Source organism: Daucus carota, chromosome 4 (assembly GCF_001625215.2).
Source record: "Daucus carota subsp. sativus chromosome 4, DH1 v3.0, whole genome shotgun sequence".
NCBI lineage: Eukaryota > Viridiplantae > Streptophyta > Magnoliopsida > Apiales > Apiaceae > Daucus > Daucus carota.
The window spans coordinates 41,234,980-41,252,579 of NC_030384.2; the positions used below are offsets into that span (position 1 = coordinate 41,234,980).

At 35.6% G+C, this 17,600-nt stretch overlaps 4 protein-coding genes across 5 annotated transcripts; 2 read left to right on the top strand and 2 right to left on the bottom strand.

Moving 5' to 3' along the window:
• Positions 1–1,061: 1,061 nt before the first annotated feature.
• LOC108218981 (protein RETICULATA-RELATED 1, chloroplastic) lies at positions 1,062–5,978 on the bottom strand. Its single transcript, XM_017392187.2, has 8 exons — positions 5,377–5,978; positions 4,044–4,208; positions 3,850–3,942; positions 3,666–3,781; positions 2,969–3,067; positions 2,580–2,885; positions 2,277–2,441; positions 1,062–1,715 (listed from the first exon to the last, which is right to left on the bottom strand). The coding sequence occupies exons 1-8, from the start codon at positions 5,740–5,742 to the stop codon at positions 1,427–1,429; spliced, it is 1,599 nt and encodes a 532-aa protein (XP_017247676.1). The 5' UTR covers positions 5,743–5,978; the 3' UTR covers positions 1,062–1,426.
• A 1,076-nt stretch (positions 5,979–7,054) lies between these two features.
• Positions 7,055–8,830, top strand: LOC108219418 (probable E3 ubiquitin-protein ligase RHY1A). The gene is made up of 2 exons (XM_017392866.2): positions 7,055–7,986; positions 8,081–8,830. The coding sequence occupies exons 1-2, from the start codon at positions 7,200–7,202 to the stop codon at positions 8,104–8,106; spliced, it is 813 nt and encodes a 270-aa protein (XP_017248355.2). The 5' UTR covers positions 7,055–7,199; the 3' UTR covers positions 8,107–8,830.
• LOC108219417 (uncharacterized) lies at positions 8,558–12,852 on the bottom strand. 2 transcript variants are annotated; one of them, XM_017392864.2, is made up of 5 exons: positions 12,348–12,852; positions 11,196–11,305; positions 10,735–11,106; positions 9,621–10,371; positions 8,558–9,023 (listed from the first exon to the last, which is right to left on the bottom strand). In XM_017392864.2, exons 1-5 carry the CDS (start codon positions 12,841–12,843, stop codon positions 8,953–8,955), a joined length of 1,800 nt encoding a protein of 599 aa, XP_017248353.2. In that variant the 5' UTR covers positions 12,844–12,852; the 3' UTR covers positions 8,558–8,952. The 2 variants fall into 2 exon arrangements, with proteins under 2 accessions (XP_017248353.2, XP_017248354.1); XM_017392865.2 differs by having other exon boundaries at positions 9,669–10,371; positions 12,348–12,828.
• A 2,422-nt stretch (positions 12,853–15,274) lies between these two features.
• Positions 15,275–17,577, top strand: LOC108217740 (F-box protein At1g10780). Its single transcript, XM_017390620.2, has 4 exons — positions 15,275–15,463; positions 15,946–16,689; positions 16,816–17,096; positions 17,193–17,577. Exons 2-4 carry the CDS (start codon positions 15,951–15,953, stop codon positions 17,427–17,429), a joined length of 1,257 nt encoding a protein of 418 aa, XP_017246109.1. The 5' UTR covers positions 15,275–15,463; positions 15,946–15,950; the 3' UTR covers positions 17,430–17,577.
• The last annotated feature ends 23 nt before the right edge of the window (positions 17,578–17,600 follow it).

A 17,600-nucleotide genomic window follows, 5' to 3' on the forward strand; every position in this document is an offset into this window, starting at 1 on the left:
TATTTGTAAATGAAAAATTATTTTTATTATATGTGTTTAGATAAAATTTTTGATGTACATAATTTATTGGGGGTGTTTAACATAATTTCTTAGAACAAGTCCTGTTAAAATAGAGGGAATTGTCACTGTAATTTATTTTTAAAAATGGATTTTGGTTTTGAAAATAGCTGTCTCTGATAATTAATTTTAATCTTATTTCAAATTAAATAAAATTTTAAATACATAAAACAAATTTAACAAAATATAAGTCTCATCTTCACATGCATGGGTCATGTTCGTACCTGGATTCTCTAATTTGTAAAATTGATCGAGATTGGCCTGAGTATGGATATGTCATACGCCAGGATCAAGATGGGAGAATATATGGATACGCCCATCCGTAATATGCATAAAATCCATATTCGTAATATTTTTTATTTAAAAAGCTGGCTTTAAAGCGCAAAATATCGTAAAAATTATTAGTTCTCTCTTTCAAAAGAATATTTACATAAATGATTACAAAATAATTATGCATTTCCTTGGTAATACTCGACTAATCGCATATTATATATTTACGTCGTTCATAAAAGCGTTAAGTAGTTTTCTTCTTTTTTAATATTTAGCTCTTCCATCCTTTAATTGGTAACGTGTAAAAAACTAAAAATGGTTAAAAAATACAACAGTTAAAAAGGGGGATTGTTCTCTAAAATATAAGATATCACATTTTCTTTTATTTTTTGGGCTAAAAAACCATACTCTTTTGTTTAGCCTCTAGTCCCCAACCTTAACACAATACATATGATTTTTAAACATGGGTGACTGTAACATGAATGTGAATGAATGATACAAGAGTGACTGTAACATGAATGCCCCTGGATTGCTAAAAGAAACCTTTGCTTTCGAAATTTCTATGCCTTCTTACCCCTTCGGTTTGGTCGAAAAAGTAAACCTTTGAGCTGGATGTCTCTATGAAAATTTGCAGGGATAATGATCATCTGCACTAGAGATGCACTGTTTAGCCAGCACAAAGACCATTAATATATGCTAGCTATAGATCTCATAAGATGTTTATTCAAGCCAAATACCAGAAGCCCAAATCACTAATCTCCAAAGAGTATGTGACAATAATATTGTAACTACACAGCTGTGGATCAAGAGAATTTTTTATATTAACTATGAAGAATGAACTCCCAAGTAATCTAAATACCAAGTCATCCAAACGTCGACTAGAATTTGGCTATAATCAAAAGTCAAAACAATGAGAAAGCTATGCTCATCTCGATATTCTTCAATGAAGATCATCAAATATACAAAATACTCTGCCAGTCATCAGTAGTCCCGCGTGCTCACCAGTACTGCCTGTTGTTTATCGAGGTGATCCAGCATCATAATTGTAGCATTGCAAAATTGAAAGGCAAGTTGAGACCTTGTTTGACCACCTAAAAACTCAGGTTGTTGAGACCTTTTTCCTAACTACTCTCTTTCTCCTAGGCTTGGGAGGTGGTGCTTCACCCTCAGGGACAGAATCACTTTGAAGTCCCTGTTTGATGCCAAGTAGCCCAAGGCCAGATACAATGGGATTCTTGGAGATGAACCATTTTGATGAAGAGGCTTGATCAACAGCTTCAGATGGTCTACTGTACGCCTTCAAGCGGTTTTCTGACAGAGCTAGAGGATCAACTTCAACCCCGAGCCAGGCCAACCGAGATGTCTCACCTAACTGAGTATTCAACAACCTACATATAAAAGAAAAGATGTAACCATGATACAACATCTGGATTTTTATCAATCACTTTCTTTGTGAACTTTTGTAATATTTCAGTCTGGACAATCATTCCAAAATATCACTCTAGGCTATAAAGTATATGACTCAAGGTCACTATATATTATTGGCATAATTGATCACATAACTATGCTTATACCATCAAAGAGGCTTGAATTCAGTGCACTGATTTACCACCTGGGGATAATTGCATTTCTATACCAGTAAACCTCAGACCAGTAGATCAGCGAACAGGTTAAAAGGTGCAAGTAAAGCTAAACTTTCCTCGAGCTTATTCAGGTCAGTAAGTCATACTAGCTTAGTGAAGATGATGAGGGAAAATAACTTCCACAGAGATATACACAAATACTATTTAACCAAGTGAATATACACAAATACTATACAGGCAAAGACGAAAGCATATGCATAACCACCAAAGAGGCAAAACTTCTTGATATGCAAATATGAACATACCAGAAAACAAACAAGTGAAAGATTCCTAAGATGACAATTTAATAATGAAAAATCCACATACCTCAAAGCTGTGCTAAAAACCAATGCTACACCAATAACATCAAAATGTTGGACCATAGCCTTGTCAAATCCACACAACAGCTGATAACGTAGGTTTGCATACAGACCAAGGAAAGCTCCATAACCAAGAGCATTGGTACTGACGGATGGAATTGTCACAGATAACCTATAAATTAAATGCAAATTCAGAAAAGATATGAGTACAGAAATGGTTTGCGCTTGGCAATTTAAAGCAAAAAAATGTGACGTACAAACCAAAGTAATGAAGTGTGAACAGAACAAAAACAGACTAAACATTATTCACCTTCCTTCCTTTTTGCTAGCAACAAGATTTGACAAAGCACCCTGGGTTGCCCCAGCAGTTAACCCAACCATACACAATTCTGCAGCTTTGTAGAAGAATGAGTGGATTCTCTTCTGCATGTCAAACTCTCTAAGTGGATAGCTCTTTTCAAATATATTGTTTGGAAGCTTTTGCAGAGTATTTTGTAGATCAAAACGAAATGTGTTCCCATACGAACGACAAGGGGCAAGCGTCCAAACAACTATAGCATTGCAAGCTGTTACGGTTAGAACATTGATAAGGGCAAGATCCCATTCCTGCTTTATCCTAATAACATGACAAAACATATGATAATTAGACATTAATATATAGTCATCATACTCTGTCATCAAATTCAAATTATATACTACCTCTCCTTGCGATTTTTGAACTCCCACCAGACTGAGCAACCGAATGTAGATGCCTGCTCAAAGAGAAGCCTGTGTAGAAACGCAGGATCTGCTATCATCCTGTGAATACAAGTCAAATTAAGGGAAGTCAGATATATGCTTACAGGTCACCAATTGCACATTTCCACAATCTAGCACCATATTGCTCCTGATGTTAACAAGCAACAAATAATTTCCACTTTTCTAACAAAGCCATAAATCCGATATAATTATATAAAGCAATCTCTTAATAGCTAAGTCACTTGCAACCTTTTCTGACAACCATAATCAGACTATAAATAACAAGACAAAAGGAGCTCTCATAAGCATGATCTAGAATAGTAGCACAATTGGCAGAACCGCAGAAGGTTTGGTGCTCGACTGCAATTTTGTTATCTTATAAGTACAATTTTGCATAATTTCTTCTTGTTCATAAATATCAGTAGCTACAAACATCTTTTCTTCATATGAGAGAGAACATCGAAAGTCCACACATTATATATTTAAAAACATTATATACTGCAACATGAGCACATTATATATTAAAAAACATGAGTTGCTAACCAAGTTAAATTATTTAAATAACTTTATTTTATGAGTCTTGGACAGTAGAAACAACATTGAACTTGCTGAAGAACCTGCCATATATAGCAATACTGCAATATGCCTTCAAAATTACCTGCCTATAAACCCCCGAGACAGTCCTTGAGGAAGTGTGCGAGAAATCGCCCGAGTAGCGGTTGGCCTTGCATTAATTGCTAGATATTTTACCATCTGTGCAGTGCTCACTAAGCCCTACAAGAATTTACTATGTCAAATTAAGTTAATACACATTTAAAAACCACAAAAATAATACACTGTACCATTTCACAGGCCTGCCGAATTCCTGCTGGTAAATCTATCATTGTCTTCTGCCATTCGTTCAATACTGCTTTAATAAGTTCCCTATCGAACAGCTGTAAGAAATTGATGCAAATTAATGAGTATGAACATATATCAACATCAAGGTATAATAAAAAGAAAAGGTGTTTGTCATTGTGCTTCACAAGCTGCTAACCTCTGGAAGAACCATCCTTCTCCTAAACAGGCCACCCTCATCACCATCATCATCCTCATCGAAGTCATCAAAGTAGTCATCATCATCACCATTGTCGTCTCCCCCATCACCACCACCAAAATTTATACTTTTCCCAATATTCCCACCACCTCCGCCAATTGCAAGCTGGAAGATTGCAGAGAGTTTCAGTGTCAGATGTCCAGAGATACAAAGTTAGCAACAAATAAATGCACACTGAAGTTACTGTACAAAACAAAAGGACTGTGATTCTAAAGGAATTTATAGTAGTAAAAATATACTGTATATGGTTTTATAGTAAGCTATGATTGAGTACAATTGCAAAGTCACTATTAGGTCCATTCCATTCCAGTAATAACATGTCACAGTTGCAGATAATAGTAAGCAACCAATAAAAATTAGTAAAGTTACTGTCCAAAGCAAAAGGACTTTGATCCCAAAGAAATCGGTAATAGTTAAATATATTAAGTTTTTAGCATCAAAAATCTCAGATCGGGTATGGTTGCACAACCTCTATTAAGTCCATTCCGGCAATAACATGTCAGACCAACAACTATGATCTGCAAATATATGACCATGTCGAAAACTAAGATAGTTTGAAATAAGAACACTGGACCTACCAATTGCCAAAAATGCCAAATAAAAAAAAAAGGAAACAAGAAATTAATTCTGTCTAAAACTTTTTAAAATATATTCTGGAAATATTTCTCCTGCAGCTATTTTGTGGTTATAGGTATACTAGTCAAGTAACAATTTAGCTCTCGCCAAAACCTATAACCAACTTTTGCCACCACATCACGCTCAACATTATATCCAACATTCCAAATTGCCCCTGTTTTAAGCATTTTGCAACTTATGAGCCAGGACTAGCAATGGTGTGGCAAAATGAGTCCCTGTTGGGTAAATATATTTTAAAAAATTATTCCAAGAATATGAGTGAGCGCTGTGTTTCTATCAATCAGTTTGTAGTCGCCACTTCTATGCCAAGTCATGTTTTAGAAATGTTTTCGCTTGCTTCTTTCCAATTTAGTTAGAGGCCTAGCTAACCTTCGAATTAATTTCAGAAAATCAAAAGCCATTACCCAAACTAAATTCAGCTAAAACTATGAACAAATTCACCTACCTAGCAACAAACCCGAACATACAATACAAGCCGTTAATCTACCTATGTATGCACTTCAGCTAAATTAATACAGCTATTATATTGAAAAACTATATTGGAAAACAGTAACACTATTCCAGTTAATTCACCTATCTATTCATCCATTTTAGCTAAACAAATACAACAATCATCCCGAAAAGTCAACAAACAAACCTCAGGACTGGACTTGGTCTGCTTCTGCGTCAAATCGAGCTTCGATTTCTCCAACGTCGTGGCACCGCTAAACGCTCCGTACTGCCCTCCCTTCATAACCGGGCCATACAAAACCCCCGACGACGACGACGCCGCTGAATCACTCGCCAAACACCTCTCCAGTCCTTTAATTGCGTCGTCATCAACCACCGGCGCCGACGACGAAGCTCTCACAACAATTCTACCTATCCGGAGCTTAATCGGAGCCCTGAACGGCCGGAAAAACGAGACTCTGGAGGGCGATAGAGGTAATTCTGGAGAAAACAAGGGCTTGTTACAAGCTGGAATTGGGGAGATAGGGACTGTTTGAAATATTGTGCGAGACATTTTTAATTTTTTCGAGTTTAGGGTTTGAATAGATAGGGTGATGTTTGGGGGTTAAATTTCCATAAATGAGTGCGAGAGAGAGAGGATTAGTTTAGTTTGGAAGGCTTCTCTCTAGAGTATTTTTAGAGAGAGAAAGAGGGGAAATAAGGAGGGTGATGTTTGGGTTTTGATGGAGTTGGATGGATGGCCCGTTTAGGCGATAAACCCAATCTCTTCCCTCACTCGGTAACTCGGATGGAACTCGGTTTTGTAACCGTTTAACTACTTTGTATTTTGTTTTTTCGGTTTGGCTAGTGTGTGCCCATGGGCACATGCTAAGCACTAACATTAATAAAAATGGATGGTTTTGATTGGTGTGGTTGTTGTAACTGTAGGGGGTCCACCATTATTAAAGAAGGTAAGACAATAGAAACCTTCCGATTTCATAAATTTTGGTGCTTAGTGTGTGCCCATGGACACACCATAGAAAAACCGTTGTTTTTTTACTACATACCCAAATATTTTTAAAAAATATATTTATACATGCAAGTACTCAAATGTAAATTGAATTAGACAAATTACAAATTCAGGTGTGGGATAATCCAACACAATCCGAAACCCGACGTGAACCTGACTGAGAAAAATACAAATTAATAAATATGAATATATTGTTAATAGTATTATTTTAATACAAACTTTCTTAGAAATGATAACCCGAAAAAATACGAATTAGAATAATCATATGTATTTTCTGTGAATAAGTTATGATTAAATTAAAAAAAATTATGAGAGCTGTCTCATTTTGTTTGTGTATTCCAAATTTATTTTGTTCAAATTCTTGTTAACAAATTTGAATGTTTTTCAAAGATTAATATTTGTTGATTCCAATATTGAGTGGCAAGAGTTAGGATTTTTGTTATATTTATTTCAGATTCGGAATTTACAAACGATTTTTCTATGGTGTGCCCATCAACACATGCTAAGCGCGGAAATTTTTGTGTTTGGATATTTTGATTGACTCTACTTCTTAATAATGATGGACCCCGCTACAAATACACCAATCACACCGATCAAAATGATCTAAATACGAAAATTTTCGTGCCCATGGCACACACAGAGACAAACCTTTTTACAACCCCCGTTTCAGATTTTCCTGAATAGTTTTAAAGATTCACCTACGCGTGCTTAATTTGATGAAAAGATACAAGTAGCACTTGCCCAAAGCCAATGTAAAACTTGATATCTGACTTCACTCATCCTTTACTTGTTTATCGGAAGACAATATGATGAAGCTGCAAAACTTGTGTAGGAAACATAACAAAACAGAATCTTTACATTCTACTCTTAAGGCCATCCTTTTCTGTATTGTTCACAAAATTTTCACCTATAAAACCTTCCATCTCAATTCTCTGTTTCAAAGATTTAAGGACCTTCTCTTCTTGATCTCGTCTCTTAACCAAACAACAAACTTCAGCACAATGTCTTTGCCCCCTCGTCCTCGTGTTGTCGTAAATGGAGTCCAGAGAATGAGAAGAAACCATTACTACTGGTGTCCACATTGCCAAAGAACAATACGGTTGCCCACTTCTCAAATTTGTTGCCCCCTTTGCCTATGCGACTTATGGTACGAGTTTGATGTGTCAAGACCTAGGGGTCTGTTGGATGTCTATGGATCATCGAGACGCGCTGCACCTGCTGCATTAGACTACTTAAATCTCATGCTGGAGCCAAACTCATTCCATCCACTTAATCTTAATTATGAGAGCAGATTTGATGACATTGTTCTTCGGGTGGGAGGACCTCCTCGGCCTCCAAGATACGTCCCTCCACGCGAAACCTTGCATGTTCAGGAGGAACCTGCAGAGCCTTCAGTGGATGAAGTGATGGAAGAATTGAGGCCAGGGCCAGCTCCAGCACCAGCTTCTGCCATTGAAGGATTACCTATACTGACTCTTGGACCGTCGCATTTGATCAGTGACTCTCATTGTCCTGTTTGTAAAGATGCATTCGAAGTTGGTGGGGAAGCAAAAGAGCTACCTTGTAGACATTTCTACCATTCAGATTGCATCGTTCCTTGGCTGCATCTACATAATTCATGTCCAGTATGCCGATATCAGCTACCAGACGATCCCTCAAACAATGACGACCGAGATGATCAATATCCTACACAAGCAGCCAGAAACTCGGTGAACTGGAGTTGGAGGCAAGTATTACACTTACTGTGGCCTTTCAGTTTGCTCTCTAATTGGAGATCTGCTCCTAGAGGTCAGTTTTAGCACTTGATAAATCATTCTAAATGCCATAAATCTGCAATTATGGCACATATAGTGTGTAACAAATCTTGTACATACATGTGCAGATAGTCCGTGGTGGACGATTTTTTAGCTAGCTCTCGCTTTCCGTCACCATGGCCAGGTAAGTTTAGACCAAAGTACCACTTATGGTGGATACTTGGCTCACTGTCATTTATATATACCTTGGACTTGTTCTAGAATGTCAAGTACAAAACTATAATTGCAGTGACAACTGACAACAATGTAGAGGGACAGAGATGCAGTTCTTGTGTTTTGTTTTCTTAACTAATCCCTCTTGCAGGTGTTGTGTTTCGCTTTGTGCAGATAATTAACCTCTCTGTAAGTAATGCAGTTTTGTTTGCAAAGCTTGCATATAGCTTATACAGATCTCCATCAAACTCGACGATTGGCCACAAACACTAGATGCTCCAACTCTAATCTGTCTCGGTCGAAATTCAGAATATGCACTGTGTAATCATTTCATGTATTGTTATCTACCATTTCACTCAACACGTCTGTGAACTACAGTTATGTTCGAAATATAGAACAGTCGAAGTTTCTTTGCTTTTGTATATGTTTTGCTAAACCCGCAGTGCAGATGCTCAAGAAGAACTCTTACAATTTACATTTACTTTATACTACTAGGTCTCCTTGAACTACTGCACCGGAGCACTAGTCTGGGATAACCAACATCTTCACTTATTCCCTTAGGGAAAACTTTCGGATGTTTACATGTTATGAGGATGTATGATAGAAGGCCTGCCACTTTTTGGCTTCAACCTACAACTTCTTCATTTTTTTTTTTGTAAATTTTATGCCCCAAAAAGAACTTCCCAAAACACTTTGACCATGTTAACGAGAGAAAAACTGCAAGATGTGATCTCTTGATTGCTTGAAACAGCCAAATGCCGATGGTTTGAGAAGACAGCTGCTAACTCTACACCCAGCACAACTGATGCAATGTCAAGAGCATGAAGATCAAGAACGTCCAAGTCTTCGAAGAAAAGGCTGTAACAAAAGTTGCAAAATAAGAAGAAACAGAGAAAATATCCCTATATATATATATATTCAGCAACAGGGAGTGGCAAGGTTAAGCAGACAACGCAAGCACAATGGATACGAGATAATTCAGCATAATCAAGCAGAAGACATACATATTCCTAGATCTTAACCCATTGTTTATTTTTAAATAATTGTTAAATAATTGAGCTAGGACAAGAATAATTTCAAAAAAGAGAGAGGACATTTGAAGGCTTACAAATTTCGAAGAACTGTTTTCAAACTACATGTTATACAAATAATTTTAGCGAAAGGAAGGCCGGAGGGGAGATCATTCATTTGTGAACTAAACAAAAATCAGAAGCAAACAAGTGATGAAGCAAGTGATTTCCCGAGGAAAAAGTTATTCATGGTTCACAAAATAAATTTAAAAATCTTATGTCCCTATTCTACTAATGAAACATGTGATTAAACATTCGGCACGGGCAACTGAGTGACTGGATACAGAACTGGGGAATTAACGATAATGTAAATCAAGCACGAGCCAATTTGAAGAATAAGGAAGAAAATCAAAATATTATTCACAAATTTGTCATACTAACTTACATGATGAGGATGAAGTATCTGAACTCATTCCATTTATCCTTCCCTTACCTGGACTAGAGCTATAGGCTACAGCTGGTAGCGGAGAAAGACCTGGGATTGTCTGAGAGGTGGGAGCCATGGGAGTTGCAGGAGTGGAAGAATGAGGTGAAAGTGTGGGAGTAAGTGGGTTAGATAGAGCTGGAGACAAGGGGCTTGGAGGAACTGGCTTAGACTGAGACGGCGCAGGGCTTGGTGAATTTTCAGAACCACAATGTGGACTAGGGTGAGGAGCATGGGTATAAACATTTGAAGGTTCAGGAGAATTTGATTTGGGGTTTGGAGAATAATGTTGATGGTAAGGACTTGGTGAGATTGGGTTGTTGCCAACAGATGGTGAGGGAGCGGCACAGTCATAACAAGGTGATTTATGACGAAGGTGGGGCAAAGGAGCTGGTGCATATGATGGAGAAATATCTGGAGAATATGAAGGCTCTGTGTATTCATTTCCTCCCGGAGAGGGTGCAGGAGAAGGTGTCGGAGAGGAAGCATGAAGAGTGTTCCTGAGGTATGACGATAGACGAATTTGCTTAACTTTACCAAAAACAGAGTTGTCAAGACCAAGATTTTTTGAGTGCGACCCTGTGATTGTTTGAGCCAACTGCTTCAATCTCTGGGGTAGTATGCCCCCTTGGTCTGATGTAACTGAAATCTGAACTGTAACAGGGGTATCCACAGTTGAGCCGATTTCATTTGTGACCTGCACATAAATATTCTGCAAGCAAAAACATAATTATCAGTTTCCAATAAGATATAGTCATATAGACAAGATCAGAGTGTACAATATTATGATAAATCTATAGTTGGCACCAGTACATGCATGTGCCAACTGCCAAGTTGACAGGAAACAAAACAATCTGTCCAAGCTATTTTATACCCAGGAAATAGAGACCAACAGAACTATCATAATTTTCTCTATTTTGACACACGATGTATAAAGCACAAACACAAAGATGTGATTCATGTGTATTTCTTTTTCTTTACTTTTTTTTTTTGCATTACAGTGTTGTAGTAAATTCTGACAGTTTTATGTTCAGGTGTCAAAAAATATCTGCCTCAAAGTAAAGCACAAAATTACCTCGTCTGGTGCCAAATGTAACCCCGATGTTAGCTGAACCTTGAAATCATCAAAATTTTGTTCTATATCTTTTATCGTATTATGGAGGGTAAAATTAAAGAAGATTTGCGGTATCTGCCAAGGGGAAGCAGATTTTTTAGGGATCACAGTGATACCGCCTGGAAATTTTACACTCTCAAACAAAGCTGGCTGCCCAAATGTTGAATTTGTCACTGTCAGGTTTACTTGTTTCTGAAACAATCCCACGAAAGATGATCTTAGCACACTCAGATAAATTGCGTTTATTGGAGCACTTATGGGATCAGAAAGCATGCCAAAGATCACATCTGTCGAATTTACTACATGTGCAGGGTGCATTGAGAGGATTGCAACCTGTACAATTAGTCAATAATTGAATTACTCTTATCCATGAAAGTTTTAAAACTATTATAAAGAGCATGAAGTGGATATGCAGTATAAACCTTTGTAGAAGGGATTCCTATTTCCTCATTGATATCATATTCAAGTTTACTCATGAATGGAATGAGTACCGACACCGGCCTCTGCAGTCTGAAGTAAGCCTGAACCGTCGCTGAAATAAGAACAAAAGTAATTAAGTAAGTATGTCGTTGATAACTAGCAGCAAGCAATATTGAATTGATAATAATAACTTTAAAGCTACTATTACGACTTGTACATGCAACGAGCAACTATATATTAAGATCATTCACATGGCGGGGATGGCGGGGATGGCGGGGGGGGGGGGGGGGGTACATTGTGCGCCATGTAACTCGAAGATTTTCTAATTTTTTTACTCACCAAGTTCTTTATCTTTTTTCCTTAGTTCAGGACAAATTAGTTAAGAGGAATGATCCTTAATAATTAATAATCCTGAACTTTTTTATTTGTCATACTATGCAAATATATTCCAGTAACCACCGTAGTTGACAACACTAAAAATTCACTAACTACGATTAACAGATTATTTCCTTTCGATCTAGAGGGAGAAAAAAAATAATGTTGAACTCTGTGGATTCTTGAGTTCTGTGAGGCATTCATGACGCCAATTCTGCTCTGGCCCCAATATCCTAAGAGTTCAACACCAGTACGTTTACTTGATAAGACAACTTATCATCAGCCATCTGAAACAATGTCCGCCATCAATGGACAAGCACCCATAGAAATAGATGCTTGTTGTAGCAGAATAAGAACTTCAGAAGTGAAAACTAAATCGATAACCAAATGTGTACTAATTTAGTCTCCAATTAAAGGACTCAGCGTATATGGAAATTTTAATGTTAAGATACTCCCCATAAATTCATCGCCATATACGAATCAATATATTCTCGAAATCTAAATCTAAAATCCCTCCTCTCAGAACAACCTTTAGTTAGGATAACAACCAACAAGCTAGAATACCAAGTTCACAAACTTAAGAGAAACCTAGTGCCCTATACACGGCAGCTCATCACATCAGGCTTGCAATACATAAAGCTAAATAACATGCTTAACCACTACTTAAAACCCAAAAAATCACATACCCAGTAATCAAATTGACAGCCACAATCATCAAAACCCTAATTACACAAAACAGTGAAAACCAATTAATCAAAGAAGCACAAAATCAAACATACCACTATTCTTGATTTCAGATTTAGCATCAAAACCAGATTTCTTAGAGTGATGAGGCAAGCCCCAACGAATAGCAGAAAGAAAGACAGAAACACTGAGAATCAGAACCACAAGACACCTCAAGTTGCAAACTTTACACAATTTAGAGGCACCCCACATTGAAAAACAGATCCCAGAGTGATCAGAAGACCCAACTCCATCAATTTCTTGTTGATGCAAAGGCAACTGCTGCTGGCTGATTTTCCCCATTTCAAGAGCATCTGTACAAACCCCACTACCTCTATAAAACACTGTGTAGTTATGAAGATAATAGATACAAAGTGGAGGAGGGTATTGCTGTGGAGGATAGATACAAGTTACTGTGTGTATTTTGGTGGTGATGAAGGATGGAAGACAAGTGTTGATGGTGCACTCTCTCTCTCTCTCTCTTCCCACACAACTGTCACCGAGTTGCAGCCACTTTTCTTTATTATTTTCCCTTATATGTTGAACATACATTAATGTACATACATACAATCATCTTTTTTCTATTCTACGTGCTCGAGGGGAACAAATTTTATACCGGCCACCTTGGCCTGTTACATTACAATCGGGATTGAATCAGATATGAAATTTTATATAAAATTTCGTAAATTTTTTTTGGTAAGCTATTAAAATTTCATAATGAGATAAACTGATTATTATATTTGAAGAATTCTTTAATATTATTAAGTGAACTAGTAATTAGTAAAATACAATAGTATTCATACAATTATTTGAAATGTCATATGTAAAATATATTATTTGTTATATGGGAAACAATTGAATGAAATTGAAAAGCCATAAGCATATTTAATAAATAAATAAATTTATTAGTCGATTCAATATTTAGTAAAATTTTCAATTTAGATTTAGTAAAATTTTAAAAAATTAGTAATATATATTATTAGTAAAATTTAATATAAATAGTAATTTTATCAAATAGTATATATGAAATAGAAATATTTTTAATAACTTTTGTTATTTTTATTCTACATTAGTATAGCTCATTTCAAACTATATTTATCTTACACACATCCCGACAGCCCGTTTGACTTAAATTATAACTTATAACTTAACGTGATTTATTTGATAAACTGAGAGTTTAAAATGTTTGTTTGAGTAATTTTGATTTTTTAATGAATTATGACTTATTAAAATTATAATAATAAAAATAAAAGTGATTTATGAGTAATTTATGATTTGGGAGTAGTTTTTATCAAAAAAATTAATAACTAAAAAAAAATACCTCAAAATAAATTCAGATTTATTTATAATTTTAAGCCGATTTCTGATTTATAACAGAAAAAGATATTTTTCCATTTAAAGCAAATGATGACTTAAAGGTCGGGTTTTAAATCCATACAAACAGACACTTAATTTGATAGTTTTTGTCACGCGGATAGAGATCAACAATTTGTGCTTACAGGTTACTGGTCAATACAAAACTGAATTCGGAACTAAAAAAAATAACATTTCTTAATTAGTAATTTTCCAACCAAATCAATCTATTGCACGAATTAGTTAAACATGTCATTTACTTTTTCATGACCAATGCACAGTGAATTTATAAAGAGGTTGTTCGCCAAAATAATTTTTAGCAAAACATAATTATATTTTACAAAATGGTAAACATTTATGTATTTTTGATAATAAATATTGATTAGGTCTTTCAATATTTTATAAAAAATAAATATTTTGTTAGAACATATATACCAACATAATATCTTTACATAAATAAATTTTAGTTTAGAAAACATGATAAGTTTAAACACTTTAAAAGTCGCAAAAGAGTACAGAAAAGCAAAAGAGTTGTTAAATTTAAAATATGGAAATTTGTCAAGCCAACGTCGAGGAGAAGCAAAGGTGAAAGAGACCATGTAAAGAAGTGGACAGATAACAAAGAAAGTGAGGGCTTTGAGAGTTTGGGTGAAGTTTTTGTCACTCCACTCCACTCACTTTCTTTTTATTAATTAAAATTTCCAAAGCTTTGTTGTTTGTATCGTCTACTGGCAATCGGCTTTTGAAAGGTGTCAAGGTTCGCCCGTAGTTCCAATTTTTTGTTAAAGAGTAGCGGCACGTAAACTCTTGCCCCAAAAGCTTTTTTTTTCAACGGCTTGGGGAGTTAGTCCATCTTAGTAAGAATTAGAGGTCGTTTGGTTAAAGGTCAAAAACAATGTCTTTCACTTAAGTAATCAAGTGGATTAGAACTGAAAAATAAATTATAATTTATAAATGATTAAACTATTTGTAAACAAATTAGAATTCCTGAAACAAAACTATCATTCTCAGCTTCTTATAAGATGTTAATGATTTATTAATAATTATGTTTAAAATTACTTATAAATGACAAATTATATATAAATTTAGGTGATTAAAGATATTGTTCATGATTAAATTAAAAAAAATTTATGATTGGTAAATGTGGACTTCATAGAACCTACCTCTATTTATTTAGTCATATTTTTATCTTTGCTTACGGAGTATTTAATAAGAGTCTAATAAACACTTACTTAGCATTTGAGTAATGACGTTTTATTTTGAATGACAAATCATAAGCATAATAACACTAAAAAAGCTTATATCAGAACGATAACAATAATATTTTTCTATATTTTATATAATATTTTGGCTTTTATTATATATATTTAATAATTCGATTGCATGATAAATATTATTAACTTTCAAATTAAAATTTTACTGTTTTTGTTTGAAAAACTTTATTAGATAATAATTTAAAGCAAAAATAATAACTAATAAAAAACAGAAATTTTGTGCATGACAACTTTATACAATCGCAAAATATAAAATATAAAAAACTGGAATTACAGGAGTATTACACTCCACTCTCGGATCTGAAACCAGAAGGCGCATCGAAATCTACGCTCCAAAGTTTCAAACTGAAATACATAAAATTAGAGAAATGCAGTACCGAACGGTCCAAAATTTAAAAATGTTCAAAATTTGAAAACACATTTTACAAGCCCGCCCCCACGCCAAATCTGAGAAAGATAAAATGCCTCCTCTTGCTCATAATCTTTTCCCATTGCTCACTGACTGAATAACGCTCAAGCTTCTTTGTATAATCCTCTCTCATTCTGTAAGTACGCAAGCTCATTTATAATTTACAGCTTCTGGGTATTTGTTTTCTTGCTCTAATTCTATTCATTCTAATCTGGGTTCTTGACATTTTTGTTTGATGATTCAGTATATTGTGTTAATCATCTGGGTTTTGCATTCAAGTTAATTTGTAACCTGGGTTTGTTGTATTTTTGTATAATTGTCTGCCAACTCATTTGAATTATCTGCGTGTATGTAATTTTGATTTCTCTAATTAACCCTGTTCAGCCAATAATTAGCAAGCCCAGTTGAGTAATTGCTTTCAAAATGGGCATTAAGTGATTAATAACTACAGTGTGTTTGAATTTAATTGCCAAATTCACTTGTTTGTAGTGTGTAATGTGATATTAGTATATGGTTGGTTTTTCGATTTTGAGTATATGAATTTTGATGTATTTTACTGCCACAAATGCTGAAATTGCTCTTAGTTAACAGACGATAAACTGTTTGATAATTTTTCAGAGATAATGGATGACCTTCCTGAAGCTCTTGTCCAATACATTGTATCGTACATGAACAATGCCAAGGATGTGGCGTTTTCTAACTGTGTCTCGAAGAGATGGAAGGACTCAATGCCGTATCTTAAGAGCCTTTACTTCCCTCGAAACATTTTTGATAACCTTACAGGAGACACACCTGATTGCATCATAAGGCAGATGGTGTCCTCAATTTGTCGTTTAGAGACGCTTGTTGTTTATTGCCCTTTCACAAGTGTCGGCCTTGCATCATGGCTATCGGTACAAGGATCATTTTTAAGGAATCTTGAGCTTCGGATGGACAATCTTGGTGACCACCAAGCCTGTACTAAATCCCCCTCAAAGTTGGATTGTTTAAGGGCTGCATCCAACGTGGAATCACTGAGGCTTTGGGGTGTTTTAATGATACATCCCCCAAATTGGGATTATTTTCTAAAGCTGAGGAATCTTGAAATTGTTGGTGCAAAATTGGAGGACCCTGCATTGGCACATGCACTCAAGGCATGTCCCAACTTGACCCACCTTTCTTTACTTGGTTGTGAGGGATTGAGGTCTGTCCCAATCGAGCTTCCACAGCTACAGCAATGCAAGCTTGATTTTTGTGGCTTGGGTGACTGTTCACTTTCTGTTACCTCTCCCACACTTGAATCCCTTCAGGTACAAGGTTGTGGCTGGCTCCAGGTTCCTGAGACAAAATGTTTGAGGACTCTCTCTATTGCCAACAATTCTGGTACGATTTCGCTGACCTTTAATTTGATTTGGAATTAAACTGCCATCTGCTTTAACTTCAACATAGCATGATGGTCATGCTTGATTATGGTCGTACTTTAATAATTTTACAAATTGGTGCCTACAGGGAGAGTTTACATGGTTGACTTTGGAAAACTTTCGGCCCTTGAATCCTTATCCATCAGAGGGGTGCAATGGTGCTGGGATGCAGTCAGTAAAATTCTTAAACTGGCAAGTGAAGTGAAATATCTTTACATGAAGGTGGAATTCACTGGTGATTTTGAGGCCCTTCTTCCTTTTCCGGAGACTGATTTTGTTGAATTCTTCAGTAATCATCAGAAGTTGCAGAAGTTTGACATTCATGGTGCGATGTTTGCAGCTCTTTGCCAGAAGAACAGCCTAAGACATGTAATACCCAGATACTGGTGTTTGTATTAACAATATTTAATAATTATTTGTGGAACTATCATGATATAATTAATCATCTTGTTCATCTATTTCCAGATTGATTCAAGCTTTGTGATTCCTTGCTTAGAGGAGGTGACGGTCACAATCAGATCGCCACTTAATGCTGAACAGAAAATGAGCACTCTCGAGTCCTTAGTCAAGTATGGAAAGAATCTTAAGAAGATGACCATAAAAATTCTTCAGATGAAGAGCAACCACAGCAGTGCAGATGACTTTTTTGAAGAGATTTGTAGGTTCAGATACATGAACCACAAGATTATATCGATAGAATAAACAAACATTAGAACCCTTCAGATGGAAATCATTCATTTATCCTAATCCTGTAATTTGTTGTTCTAACTGTCAAAGTTCCTAATTGTACTCCATGATTACCATAATCAGGATGATATTTAAAGTAAAATCAACCATTTTTTATTTTCTAGATATTTCTGGTTTGTTCTCAAA